General features: G+C 50.6%; 1 protein-coding gene across 1 annotated transcript in view; it reads left to right on the forward strand.

Annotated features, from left to right (window-relative positions):
- FAM178B (family with sequence similarity 178 member B) overlaps positions 1–12,946 on the forward strand; it is a 91,841-nt gene that overhangs the window by 47,533 nt on the left and 31,362 nt on the right. The window contains exons 10-12 of the mRNA XM_047069179.1: positions 5,039–5,132; positions 5,414–5,590; positions 5,863–5,960. Of these exons, the coding sequence (XP_046925135.1) occupies positions 5,039–5,132; positions 5,414–5,590; positions 5,863–5,960 (369 nt within the window). The remainder of the gene's footprint in view (positions 1–5,038; positions 5,133–5,413; positions 5,591–5,862; positions 5,961–12,946) is intronic.

The raw sequence follows: 12,946 nt of genomic DNA on the forward strand, positions 1-12,946 counted from the left end.
ACAGGGACCCTTACCTTTGCTGTTGCAGGCTGGCGGGTGTTCCTACTCGGGGAAGGCCCAAGCTTCCTTAAGAACCTGTTCCACAACTGTGTTTAGTAATTGTCTGCCAAACCAAACCAGACCAAACCACACTCGCTCTGCTATAAATACCCTGCGCATGTGCCAGCCTGCCTCGCTCCTGCCCCTCTCCCTTCCCGTGGAGTTCCATATCTGGTGTAATAAGCCACTTGCCTCTTCCCCGACACAGAGCTTCAATCACACCACCTTCTAGAATGAGTCGAGGAAAGAATTACACTTGGAAAAACAAATGCAGGTTGGGGGAAGGGCCTAGGGGACCTGAAGAGTTCAGAAGAGCTATTTCTAACTGTTGTGATGAGCACTTGGTATCCACTTGGAAAGTGAGAGGTGCCACTGGAGGCATATAACCACCCAACTTACTACACACTCTGCAAAGAGCCACTTTCTCCCCCGCCCTTCTCCCTTCCCCCTGAGCTTGACGGCTTCCTGCTCCTTCGGCTTCAGGACAGATCCATCCACTTTGGAGGCCACAGGGGGCAGATGGGCATTAGAACTGTGGCTGTTTAAATCTGCCACCTCAAATCCTTGGGAACACAAACCCCTAGCATGCATTACCAGGCAGTTGGCCCTGGGTAAGAGGAAGGCAAAGCCATGTTGTCCTAGAGTGTTGCCAGAGCTGCATGGTCACATTCCCAGACGTACCATTTGGACAGCCTACCTCTTTCCTTGGGCCTCACACTGTTGGCACCGTTTCCCCACAGAGGATTCAGAACTGGCCTGAGGATCTGGCCAATGGCTTCAGGGGTGATTTCCCTATTGTGACCCTATAAGAACAGACTGCAAATAGACACATCCTGGAGACCTGTCCAATGACATCCCCAAGATGTGGAGTAGCAGAGATGCTCAGGTGGGTTAGCTGGGTTGCTGGTTGGCTGCTGCAGTTGGGGAAGCTCTGGGAGTCATAGGGTTGGAAGACAGCTCTTCTAGACTATTCAGGAAGCACTATGAAGTTCTGGAGTCTCCTCCACCAAAGGTATGACACCCTTCATGGACACATGGGCCACAAGAAGAACATCACGGCAGGCTGCCTTGTCCCCATTGTCCTCCTCATCCTGTTCCTGACCAAGCTCAGGCTCATCCCATGCCAAGTGGCTCCACATCACATACTGTTCTGTTGACTTCCAGGGATGTCCCAATCTAGGGCTCTCCAGCAGAACAGATGCTCTGGGGCTCCTCCAGGGCACCCACAGAGCCCCTGTAGTGGCCAAGACTGGAAATGAGGGGTTAGGATGCCTCTGCACATGGCCCCACAACTGGACTGTCTTTTTAGTTACTATGAGGAAGACTGGTCTTTCACCATGTATTCCTCATCTCAGATTTCCTTGAAACCCATCACCATCTCTTCGAATGCTTCAAGATTTCCTCTCGGAAGATATAGTCCTTCTGCCACTGGACCATATGACAAGACTGGGGAGGAAGGAATCAGGAGGATCTGTGGGGGCAAAAGGGCAGAAGAGGGACCAGAGCGTGAACACTGACCAGGAAGCAGAAGCAAGAGTTTGAGGGGGCTGGTGCCACCCGGCTGTACAGACACTCTTCGTCAGGTGCCCCAATCTCACCTGGGAAGGCAGGGAAGGTCCTTGGTAGCAATGGCTGGTTTTCCAAGGCTGCTCCCCAGGTTACAAAGTCCATCTGAAAGTCCCAGTCAGATACACGGGACTGGCCACCAAACTACCATAGTCTGGTACTGGAAACCTTCATCGACTTAGTTCTCTGAAAGGGCAGCCTGGTGCAGAGGCCAAATGGGTAACTAACTGATGGTTAATCCATTGAAAGAGCATCCTGTCCAGTGTGCAGGAGGCTGGTCACTGGCCATCTTGAGACAGTGTAATTCAACCCAGGTAAAATGTACTTCTCTCTCCCTTCCCGCTAGCTCAGCATCGAATTCCCTTTACTGCATTGACCTCGCCCATAAGGCCTGGACAGCAGGTCCAGTTTGATTTAGTAGTACAGGCCTAGGGGAGAACATGCTACTCACAGCCTGCATGGTGGGACCCTGACCACTGGGCACTTTCAGGATAGCCCTTGGTTACAGTGGTGGCCATGCCCCTATGGCTCTTTTTACCATGCTCCTGCTGAGAATGTCGGAGTACATAAGACGTGCCCCTCTTACAATCACTGAGTAAGTGTAGAACGGCATTGCCATGACCCAAGCTCTAGCTCCTGGGTCCTGGCCACAGGCTGAGCTCTAACCCTGCCGGCTGGGGGTCAGGGCTGAAGGGAGGGGCAAGATGGTGAAGCACTTTGTTCATGGAGTCCAGTTGTGGGACCCCTCCACTCAGGAGGGGAGTGAGCTTGCCAGGCCGTGAATGCCTGTGCTCCGTGGCCACCTGCTGGGAGCCTGGGGATGGAGGCCTGGGGATTAGCCGGTGCTGCACCCCCAGTATAGCAGTCACAGATGCAGACATTTCAGACAAGCGGTTTATCAGAACCTCAGAAAGGCAGGGAACAGGGACCCCCATTCTGTTGCCTGCTGTTCCCAAGGAGAGGTGGCACAGGAAATGCTGGAGCACACACCGCGAGGCTGTCCGCCAACCCTCTTGGGGAGGGTTCTTGTCACAGCCACACTTCCCTCCCCAGCTCACGTTTTCCACACTCCTCCTCCCTCTGGTGGCACCAGACTGTCTGAAAGCCCGTTCCTCTTCAGCAGAGTCACGGTCAATTCTGTGCCTGCCTCCATCCTTTGGGAAGTCTGAAGGCATTCCCACTCATGCTTCCATACCCCATGCATGCTCACAGGCTGGTGCAAACCGGAGCACCCCTTATATACTGACACAGGCCCAGCAGGTGCCCAGATGTGCAAACACCAGCCTCACCCATTCTCTGGCCCTAATAAATGCTAAAATCTGGAAGAATGGCCAAGCGCAGTCATACCCTCCCCTCCACCCCCTCGACTTTGTTTTGTTGGCATCAATTTCCCAGGCACCTAGAGATGGAATTCTCCTACTTCGCTTTGAATAAGCAGCACCAGTGCCAAGTAAAAGAAGAGCAGAGACTTTTCACTGGAGCACGCAGGAATGGAGCTTTTTCTTTGTCAGCGGTCAGGTGGCTACACTGGAGCCTGTTATTGCCAACAGTGTTGCTGTCATCAGTATCTTCATTTGTGGAGAGCCTGCTGTTATCAGGAACGCCAACCAGTTAATAAGAGTAGAGCAGTAGATGAGACAGCACAGGGAGCCTGGTCATAAGCTTACCTCAACAGTATGCAGCAATTAACAGTATACATTTGACCAGAGAGACAGAATCAGTGAGGTGATCTTGCTCTGATTTTTATCCAGTGAGCATGTGCCTGGGGAAGTTTGTACAAAGGTGGTACAACTCTATTGTCCATTGATGCCTCTCTCACTGTAAGGACCTTGTCACCCTGAATATGACTCTAGTCTTTAAAGAGGTTTGGGGTGTGTGTGTGTGTGTGTGTGTGTGTGTGTGTGTGGTGTTGTTTTTGTTTGTTTGTTTTTTATGACCCTAAGTTCTAACTTCATCTCAGCTCAACAAGCTTTGTTTCCACACTAGAGGAAAACTGGCCATGCTAGGCTTATCGGTAGGCAGCCTGTTAGTGTGAACCCCTTTGGAGGAGTTCTCAATGATCATTTTTATTCTGTCATCATATTACTTGCTGACTTTGGAAACTAGTCCCCATATAAGCTACAATGTAGTATACTTCTTAATGCATGCAAAATGTCACCATACCTGTATGGACAAAGAACTTCTTTGAGGAAGACTCTTTTGGGGCAATGGAGTATGATATCCTGGTCTCCAAGTCCCAGAAAACTAAAGCCAGAGGCCTGGCGATCTGAGAGAGATGATTCATTTTCAGAAATACAAAATTAAAGCTGTGCTGTCTACTTAACAGGTTTACAACCAAATTGGAAATATATATGAACCCCCACTCCCACTCCCACCCCCACAATGGATCCCAAACCCGTAGACACTTCACTTCCTGGTTCTTTCCCTCTCCATTTAGAGGGCTTATTTTCACAGACTTTGCAATGAGCATGTACCAAAGAACAAAGGGAGGAGGACTGAAAGTCTCTGTGTCACCTCAGGGAATGTACATTTGTTCCAGTCAGACTACTCTGTACCTTACATGAGCATAGGTGATGTCTGGGTAAGGCTGTAACCTCTGTAGTACTCAGCCAATGAGGAACCAGGGGAGGGACTTGCACACTAGGAGATAAATTGCCGTAACTGCCCCGAGTGTGCCTGTCCATCAAACACTCGCTCTTGCAAGAACGTTGATTAAAGCCTCACTTCACTGTGCTCCAAGTCTCCACATTCCTCTTTTGATTTGGGTTGGTGGGCTTATTTCTCGCAGCTGGAGTGGCAGCAGTTGGGAGCCAGACTCCCGTGATCTGGTGTGGCTCATTCCCACACTGAGTCTGGATGGCTTGTGTGGACCATAGACATCAGCAGAAGTGATGGGATGTCACTTCCAAGACTAGGTTATAAAGACTGCGGCTTCTGTCTCTGGTATTCCCCTCTCTCTCAGATCACTCAGTTGGGGGCAACCAGGTGCCATGTTGAGGAGCCCTGTGGAGAGCCCCATGTGGCAAGGAACTGGGGGCCTCCTGGGGCACATGAGTGAACTTGGAGTGAGCTTGCAAGCAGCTCCTCCTGCCCACTCCCGCCTAACATGACAGCAGGCCCACCTCCAATATTTTGGGGGCAACCTCCCAAGAAATCCAGAGCCAGAACCACCCAGCTAAGCTGCTTCTGGATTCTTGACTCTCAGAAACTGCACAACGTAATAAATATTTATTGTTTTTGAGCCTCTGTATTCTGGGATAATTTGTTAGTAGCACTAAATGACCAACACAGACAGGGCATCAGGGTCCCAGGCTGAAAGGATCATGCACGGGCTCTCTGTTCTTGAGCAACAGCAGGCCCCCCTCTCTGCCTCTGTTCTCCCCTTGTGCCCACCTCCTCCCATCTCCTTCCCTTTGCTTTTGTCTTACCTTAGGGTGCTTAAAAATAGCACTAGCTTGAACTGGAGTGAGCAGCAGGACGCCCCCCTGGAGATTGCCTTGGATGTCAGCCTGAACTACATCTACAAGGTGAGTTACACACCCATTTCTGCTCACCATCCAGACCTACTCAGCAGCTGTATTATAGGCACTGTGCCAGCCACCAGGACTGATGCTGTGGAGGGCTCACAGCCCCCTATGCCTGGGTCTGCCCCCTGAGTACACCGTGGGGGGTTTGACTTTGGGCGTTGGTGCTTGTTTTCCTCAGCTCCTGCCTGGCATGGCCAAGGGGCTCATGATGCCATCCCCTCCTGCCCAGCCCCATCTCCCAGGGATGCCATCCCTGGCCTAGCACTCTCTCTGTTCTCCAGTTCCTAGCTCTGTGTGCCCTAGCCCAGCCAGGGGCCTACACTGATGGGGACCTCCTGGGCCTGATTGAGCTGCTGTGCCGAGTTGGCCTGGATGTGGGGCTTCGCCTGCTGCCCAAGACTGATCTTCAGCAGCTTCTGCTTCTGCTCCTTGAGAACATCCATGAGTGGCCAAGGAAGGTACCATGAGCCAAAGCCAAAGCCCTAGCCTCTTCTCTAAGGTCCTGAGCCTCCTCACATAGCCTTGTCACTAGGGATTAAAGTGCCCCTAGAGTACACTCAATGGGAATAGCAGGCTTGGAGGCCACCAGGATGCCAGGGAATACTCCCTCCAGTCCCTGGCCTTTGTGACCACATCTTACTTCTGGCTTCCCTGCTGAGTGGGCTGGTGAGGAAGTCAGGGTGGAAGGCAGGCCCTCTCATAGCCCACCTAATGCCTGCTATCCCCACAGCTCCAGAAGCTGTGCTGCAGCCTGAGCGAGGTGTCCGATCACCACCACAACCTGCTGGCGCTCGTGCAGTTCTTCCTGGACGTGACCTCCCGGAGCAGGTGGGTGCTCCTCCACCTCGGGCTCCTCCCTCTGACACTCCTCCCTTCCCCTGGAACAGGCTCCGGTGTAGGGATCCAGAATCCTCCCCATCGGTCCCAACAAACCTCCCCCTCCTGCCCAATCTCTAAAACTCAGGAGAAAGAACTAAAAATACAGCTCACTAATGAGTTCATTACGAAAGGAAAAAAAGCCTAATTTTCTTAACATGATCTTATTAGCAAAACAATTGCCTTGTACAATTAGCTTCCGACTGCAGCGCCCGCCTGCTGCTCCCAATCCTTGGTAGAGGGTTCCTTCTAGTCACTCAGACCTCCACTGCAGGAAGTCCCCTAATCACCCCTCCCCCACACCTCTCCCAAACTCTCAGTTCATCTTTCTGCTTTATTTTATGCATAGCATGGCCTTCTGCCAGAAATTCTCCTACTGTTTGTTCCTTATTTATGGTGACTCTCCTCTATGTTACCTCCAGGAGAGCAGTCCCTTAGCGGAGTCACTGCTCTTATCATCCAGCATCTAAAACAGTGCCTGACAAGCCTACGGCACTCAGTAAATCCTTTTTTTTTGAGTGAACAAACAAGGTGAACAAATTCAGCCCTCAGGGCAATGAGGCCCATTCTCTGGACCTGGCCCCAGTCTCTTCTCTCCTTCCTTCCCCCCACTGTAGGCTACAGCCACAGGGTATTCCTTGCCCATCCCTGAGCCAGGAAGACCCCCGGCCTTCATAGGCACCTCTGTAGTAACCCTCCACTGGGGCCATCCCCCTGCACCTCTCTCTTCAGGGGCGGCTTCAGGAAGCAGGCTTGGCATTTCATCCAGACCCACATCCCCAGGGCCCAGACGAGTGCCAAGCGCCATCTTCCTCAGCTCAGATTCAATCCTGAGTTGGAGAGTTCGATCTCCTGCCTGTGAATCTGGTTGAAAGAGAGGAGGCCTCTCCACAGTCCTGAAAGGAAAGTTGTTGCTCTATATTTGAAAGAACTGGGCTTCTAGAAGCTCTCTCTGAGGCCTGTAGGTGTGAGTACTAGAGCAATGCCTCAGTGGGTGCCATTTGCATTAAGCCCAGACACATGGGACTTTTTCCCATATGATCTCAGGAGGCTGACCTCTGCCTTAAGCCTCCCTGCTCAACCCCAAACAGCTAGTGCACTGCATTGCACAAGTCAGAAATTGTAGTCCTGGAAGTCTCTCTCATCCCCAGCTCGTTACCCCTGTTCGTCACTAAATCCTGTCCATTCTGCCCTCCAAATCCCAAACCCTTGTTTGTGGTTGCCCGTCCGTGTCAGCTCCATGAGAACAGGTATGTGTCTGGGTCACAGCCACCTCCGTCCCACCTGCTCCTGTTTTCCTATCATATCTGTCACCGGGATGGTGGTAGTGGCATTTTCTGTGTTCATCTCTCAAAGTCTTCTCTGTGGATACATGGGATTATTGTGTCTCTCCCTCACCTTGCTCCCCTGTTTGCACAGTGGAGTCCAAATGCCTCCAGGGCCCCATGTTGTCCAGCCCCAATTTCCCATTTGCTCCTAGCAGGCCATATTATTTGTACTTGTTTTTCTCACTTTCATGTATGTATATATATATATATATATATATATATATATATATATATACACACACACACACACATGTATGTGTCTGTTTACATACATATACGTGTGTGTGTGATGAACCTCATTCTTTTTAATAGCCACGTAGTATTTCATGGTATGCACACAACCAGTCCTCCATTCTGGATATTTATCCAGGGTACAAGCTTTGTACATCTATGCAGATATTTCTATACAATGAACTCTTTGAGGTGAAATTGCAGTCGTAAAGTATATACATTTAAAATTTGGCCTCCAAAAAAAGCTGTATCAATTGAGAATACCACCAACGGACATGAAAATGCATGTTTCTACACTGTGTATTCTCAGTTTTGTGTGTTTTAGTCAATCTGGTGAGTGAAAAATGTCATACTCTGATTCTAATTTTTATTTCTCTGATTGCCAGTGGTCTTTTGCGTTTCTTTTATTGTAAGTTATATCTTGATGCTTCTTGCCCATTTTTCTATGAGGTAATCAATCTTCTTATTAACATTGATGATTGTTTGTTATATATGCTTCAGAACTGTATTTTCTCCTAAGGCTGTACATTGTCCTTTTTAAACCTTTGTGCATGATATTTTTCAGTGACCTGAAGTTTGTGGAGTTTTTTTTTAATTTTATTTTAGAATACATTTAGATTTACAGAAAAGTTATGTGGATAATATATATAAAGGGTTGATTCTAATTAAATCTTTCTTTCTTTCTTGAAAAGAAAGGCCTTCCCCACCCCAGGATCACAAAAATATTATGTTATATTTCTCCCAATACTTACATTAACTTTGTTACTATTGGTTTTTAATCCCGTCTGGAATCTATTTTTCGGAGGTATGAGACAGGGCTCTAACTTGATTTTTTCCACCCCTGAAGAGCCAGTGAGGCCAACACCAACTTTTCTTTGTCTTCGTGATCCACCTTTCCCAGCAGACTGGAGACTTCCTTCATCATCTCCTAAATTTATGATGTCATTTACCTATTGGTTGAATCAAACAGATTTCAGGAATCCGTGTCTTTTACAGGGTGTTGTTGTAGCTCCAGGGCCTTAGTGTTCCTTAAATGTCAGGAGTTAATACAATGGAACAACCTCACCTCCCTTTCAAACAGACACATCAACTAGGGTGATAATTCCTAAAGAGGGTTCATCAGCAGGATGGGTGTCATCTGTTTAATTAGAAATTTTATCTTATTTTCCTAAATAGATAAAGCTTTCAAACCGAATGAAATTCAAAAGGCACTGTAGAGCACATGTTTAAAATGTGCCCCTACCAGCCACCCAGCCTGCCTCCATTTCTTGTGTGTGTTTCTGTGCATGTTCTCTCTGGCCTTCTTTTCACTTCAACTAATGTTTTGGCAATCATTCCAAATTGGGTCAGAAAGAGCTTCTAATTTTTCTTTACAGCCACACCGTGGCTGTGGTCTTTAGTTAGCCGCCCCCCGCCCCTCACCCCCTGCTCCCTGTGGGGGCGATGTTGCAGGAGCTTGCTGGCAGCCTTGTTCTGCCCTCACTGGTGGCTGCCCCACTGGGCTTAGTGCCCAGACTGACCCCCAGGAAGGAGGGCATATTGTTGCGCATTCTGTCACATTCTTAGTCTACTGACTTGTTAAGCACAAAGTGAGAACTGTCACCACCATTTGTGTGATGCACATCCCCACCCCGCCCCTCGCCCCCCGCCCCCATCTTGTTGACCAAGACTTCAGGGATGCACTGTAAATTTAAGGAGAGTTGAGCTCAACCATGAAAAATGAAAGTAAATACTGAAGCCAACCATCTGAAATGGGGCCAATGGGAAGGCTTTCCCTTAGAGGAGCATCAGTCTTGGGACTGTGGCCCCTCTGGTGTAGCTCCAGGGGGCTGTGGGGAGGGGACTTGCCCTTCCAGCTCCTGTGCAGGGTCCCCAGTATGTGTTCTGAGCAAACTTCTGCAGACACTCCCAGGAGCCAGCCCTTTTAGGGGGAGGACAGAGGCCAAGGGCTGCTTTCAGTCCACTGAAAGCTGTTGTACACAGGCTCTGGGACCCACCTCCTTCACCACCCGCGAATGTTTATTAGATATCCTGTGTGTGCTGCTTAACTGTGGCCTCCAAAGTGGAAAGGAAGATGAAACCAGCTTGAGCAGGCTGCCGGATCAGCCGGATTCTGACCAGCAAGTAGCAGCTGGCTGCTAAATGCAGGAGCCGTGGGAGAAAGTGGCCTTCAGAGTCTTGAGGTCTTTGAACACTGGGGATAAGAGCACATGCAGGCACACCATAGCTTTCCCCACACCCTCCTTGTTTTCCTTCATCTTCCATGCTGCTCGCTCCCCTCAGGGTAGGGCCAAGGGCTGTACCATGGTAGAGTGTTATGTCCCCCCACCCACCCTTGCACCACCCCCAGCCCCCAACCCTCCCACCCCCAGCTCGGTGCAGGTCCTAGACCCCTTCATTCTCTCTGTCCATCTGCCTCTGCTGCCTTCATGTCCTGGGCGCCGTGTTCCACCATGACTCCCTTCCTGTGTGCTGCCTCATGTGTCCTATCCCTGCATTGGCCCCTGACCCCTTCTGGCTAACCAGGACCCACTCTGAATCGCTGGCCAGCCTCCATGGGGCCCTCAGCAGATTCCAGACATCGCCACTTCCTGCTGCTGAAACCTCTGAACACCAGCAAACAGCACCGTCCCTTCTTTCTCCACTGACTTCTCCACCCACACACCTAGTAGACCCACAACTCACCTCCTTCTTTTCCTCCCGACCCCACCTCCCATGGTCAGGACCCCAACAGTCCTATCCCTTCCAGACCTTCTTTACTTATCCCTTCTTACTCCTATACCTTTCACTTTTTATTCTCTACTGACTGTTCCTTAATACATACATGCCTTCATGCGTCTCCTCCCTTAGAACAGCAATTCTGCCTTCACCCTCTCCTCCAGCTCCTGCTATACCTCCGAGCTCCCCTTCCCCTGTTCTCCCTTACTCCATCCACCCAAAACAGACATTCTGAACCCTGTCCCGCCCCCCCCCCCCCCGCCCCATGGTGGATTCTTCAGAGATCAAGTGTCATAGGAAGTTCTCACCTGAGAAAACAGACATTCAGGCTCTGTGGGTGGGCAAGGCCAGAACATTCTAGAAGGAGGCAGCCAAGGTCCAAAAACCCTCGAAATTTCAGAAGGTCTCAAAATCTGGAGGAACAAGAGGCAGGATGAAGGTCATGTCTACGGGTCAAGGGGCCATGCTGGAGCTGAAAGGGCAGCAAAGGAAAACTGGGTCACAATGAAGCCAGAAGTGTGAGGGGTTGTGGCTGAAGAGGATCTGGCTCACTTTTATGAGTGGGTGTGCATGGGGCAGGGGTTGGTAAGGGTGACCCAAAGAGCCAGGAGTAGAGGAAATGTACTTCATCTGGCACTGTGGCCAAGTTGCCTTATCACCACTGACCTAATGGCTCTTCCTCAGGAACAAGCTTATCATTTTCTTCCTTGACTTCACAGTGTTAATTCTCCTGATTCCCCTCCCCCTCTTTGCCCCATCCTTCTCACTCGCCGTCATCCATTTCCTTCCTCCACTGCTCCTCAAGCCTCAGTTTGCCTGGGGATTCTGCCCCGGTCCCTCTCCTGTGGTCACTTGGCACAGTCTCAGGGAGCTTTCCGGGCTGAGTGCTGTGGTGCTCTGGCTATATGGCCCTGCTTCAGGACTCCAGCTCCCCCTCCCCAGGTGCTGAGTTTCACCCTGCCAGTCTACCCCAGGATGCCTCTGCTGAAGATGGTTACCTTATCTGGGGCTGGGTGCCTTCCTCGGGAGCAGCCCAGTGCTGGGGGCACAGTGGCCTGTCCCTCTGCCTCGACCTGGGATATCTCTGAAGGCCCTTGACAGCTCCAGGGGTCCTTGCAGGGTCAACCACAGGTTCTGCTGTGACTACATTGCAACCTGTATTTCCCCTTTGGCTCAAACCTGCTTCCTTCATCCTTACAGGAGGTCGTCTCAAGAGCACCCCTCTCCCCCCTCCCATAAATTCCCTGCATGCTCACCTCCACTTCAGAGTCCACCTCCTAGGGAACTTGACTTGATACCTCATCTTGTCCACATTCATGGCTGCAACTCCAACCATGTGCCAGCAGCTCCCAAGTCAATACCGTTGGCTAGACTTTTCTGCTAAGCACCAGATCTGTGTGGGCAAGTATTTCAGGTTCCACGTGTGTGAAACAGAAGTCACCACCTTCTGAGGAGGACCACCTTCTCCTGTCTTCCTTGTCTCCATGTTGGCATTAGCACGTGCCCACTGTCTGAAGCCCAGGGGCAGTCCCCTCCAGCTCCTCCTCCCCAGCAAAAGACATCTCTCCCGCCACCCTCACACAGTTCCGCCTTTTGCCACAGCGCCCCTGAATTGCTGCCTCCTTCCAGGCTGTCTCCCATCTGACCCATGCCTCCACTGTCCAGCCTTGTGACCTGGCTTCAGATGCACAGCCAGCCACATCATGCTTTTGCTTTGTTAAAATCCCTCAGGCTTCTATCCTCAGGATGAAATTTAAACAGTGGCATACTAAGACCTTAGTGCCTTCTCTTCCAGTCTTACCTTAACCCCTTCACATGTCCCCAGCAAGCTCCCAAACTCCAGCCTCCCAAACTCACAATTTGTCCCCGAGTCTTTTCATTTTTTCTTTTTTTTTTCTTTTAATATTTTTTGGGAGAGCCCAAGTGGGGGAGGGGCAGAGAAAGGGGGACAGAGGATCTGAAGTGGGCTCTGTGCTAACAGGCTGACAGTACAGAGCCTGATGTGGGGCTCGAACTCATGAACCATGAGATCGTGACCTGAGCCAAAGTAGGACACTTAACCACCGAGCCACCCAGGTGCCCCATTGTCTCTGAGCTTTTCAACGTCAGTTCCATCTTCCCAAAGAAGCCTCTTCCCTTATCCCTCTCCTCCTTCTCTTTGCCTGGTTAGCATTTCCTCGACCTCAAGACTAGGCTCAGACGGGAGACATCTCTCCCAAGATACTTCCTGACACAGGGCCCTGATTGTTGGCACCCTTGGCTGACTCCTTGGGCTAGGAGCGTCTTGAGGGGGGAGGTGTGACTTTGCTTTCTGGGCCCTTGGAGCCTGGAATGAGGAGGGACTCATGTGTGTGTGCATGCTCATACTCATGGAGCTCTCGCTTTTGGAGGGCAGAGCTCATAAAGCATAGAGTTGGTTTTTTAGTAGCCAGTTGCAAATGGAAAGATGGCTTGGGCTGGCTAGGAGATGGTGCAGTAACATTTTGAATGTGGATTGCATGTAAACCTAGTGAGGAAAGAAGTAGGAAGTATCCAGAGACAGCAGGGGCTGCACCCGGAACTCAAGCATGATCTCAGCTTTTGATAGATAGGGAAGATGGAAAGTAGGACACCAGAACAAGGCAGATTGGCAAACCACGTGGACCAATGATGGCGCCAGTG

This window comes from Lynx rufus, unplaced genomic scaffold (assembly GCF_022079265.1).
Source record: "Lynx rufus isolate CCGP_SWC_20201006 ecotype Redwood Valley unplaced genomic scaffold, mLynRuf1.p SCAF_8, whole genome shotgun sequence".
Classification (NCBI taxonomy): Eukaryota; Metazoa; Chordata; class Mammalia; order Carnivora; family Felidae; genus Lynx; species Lynx rufus.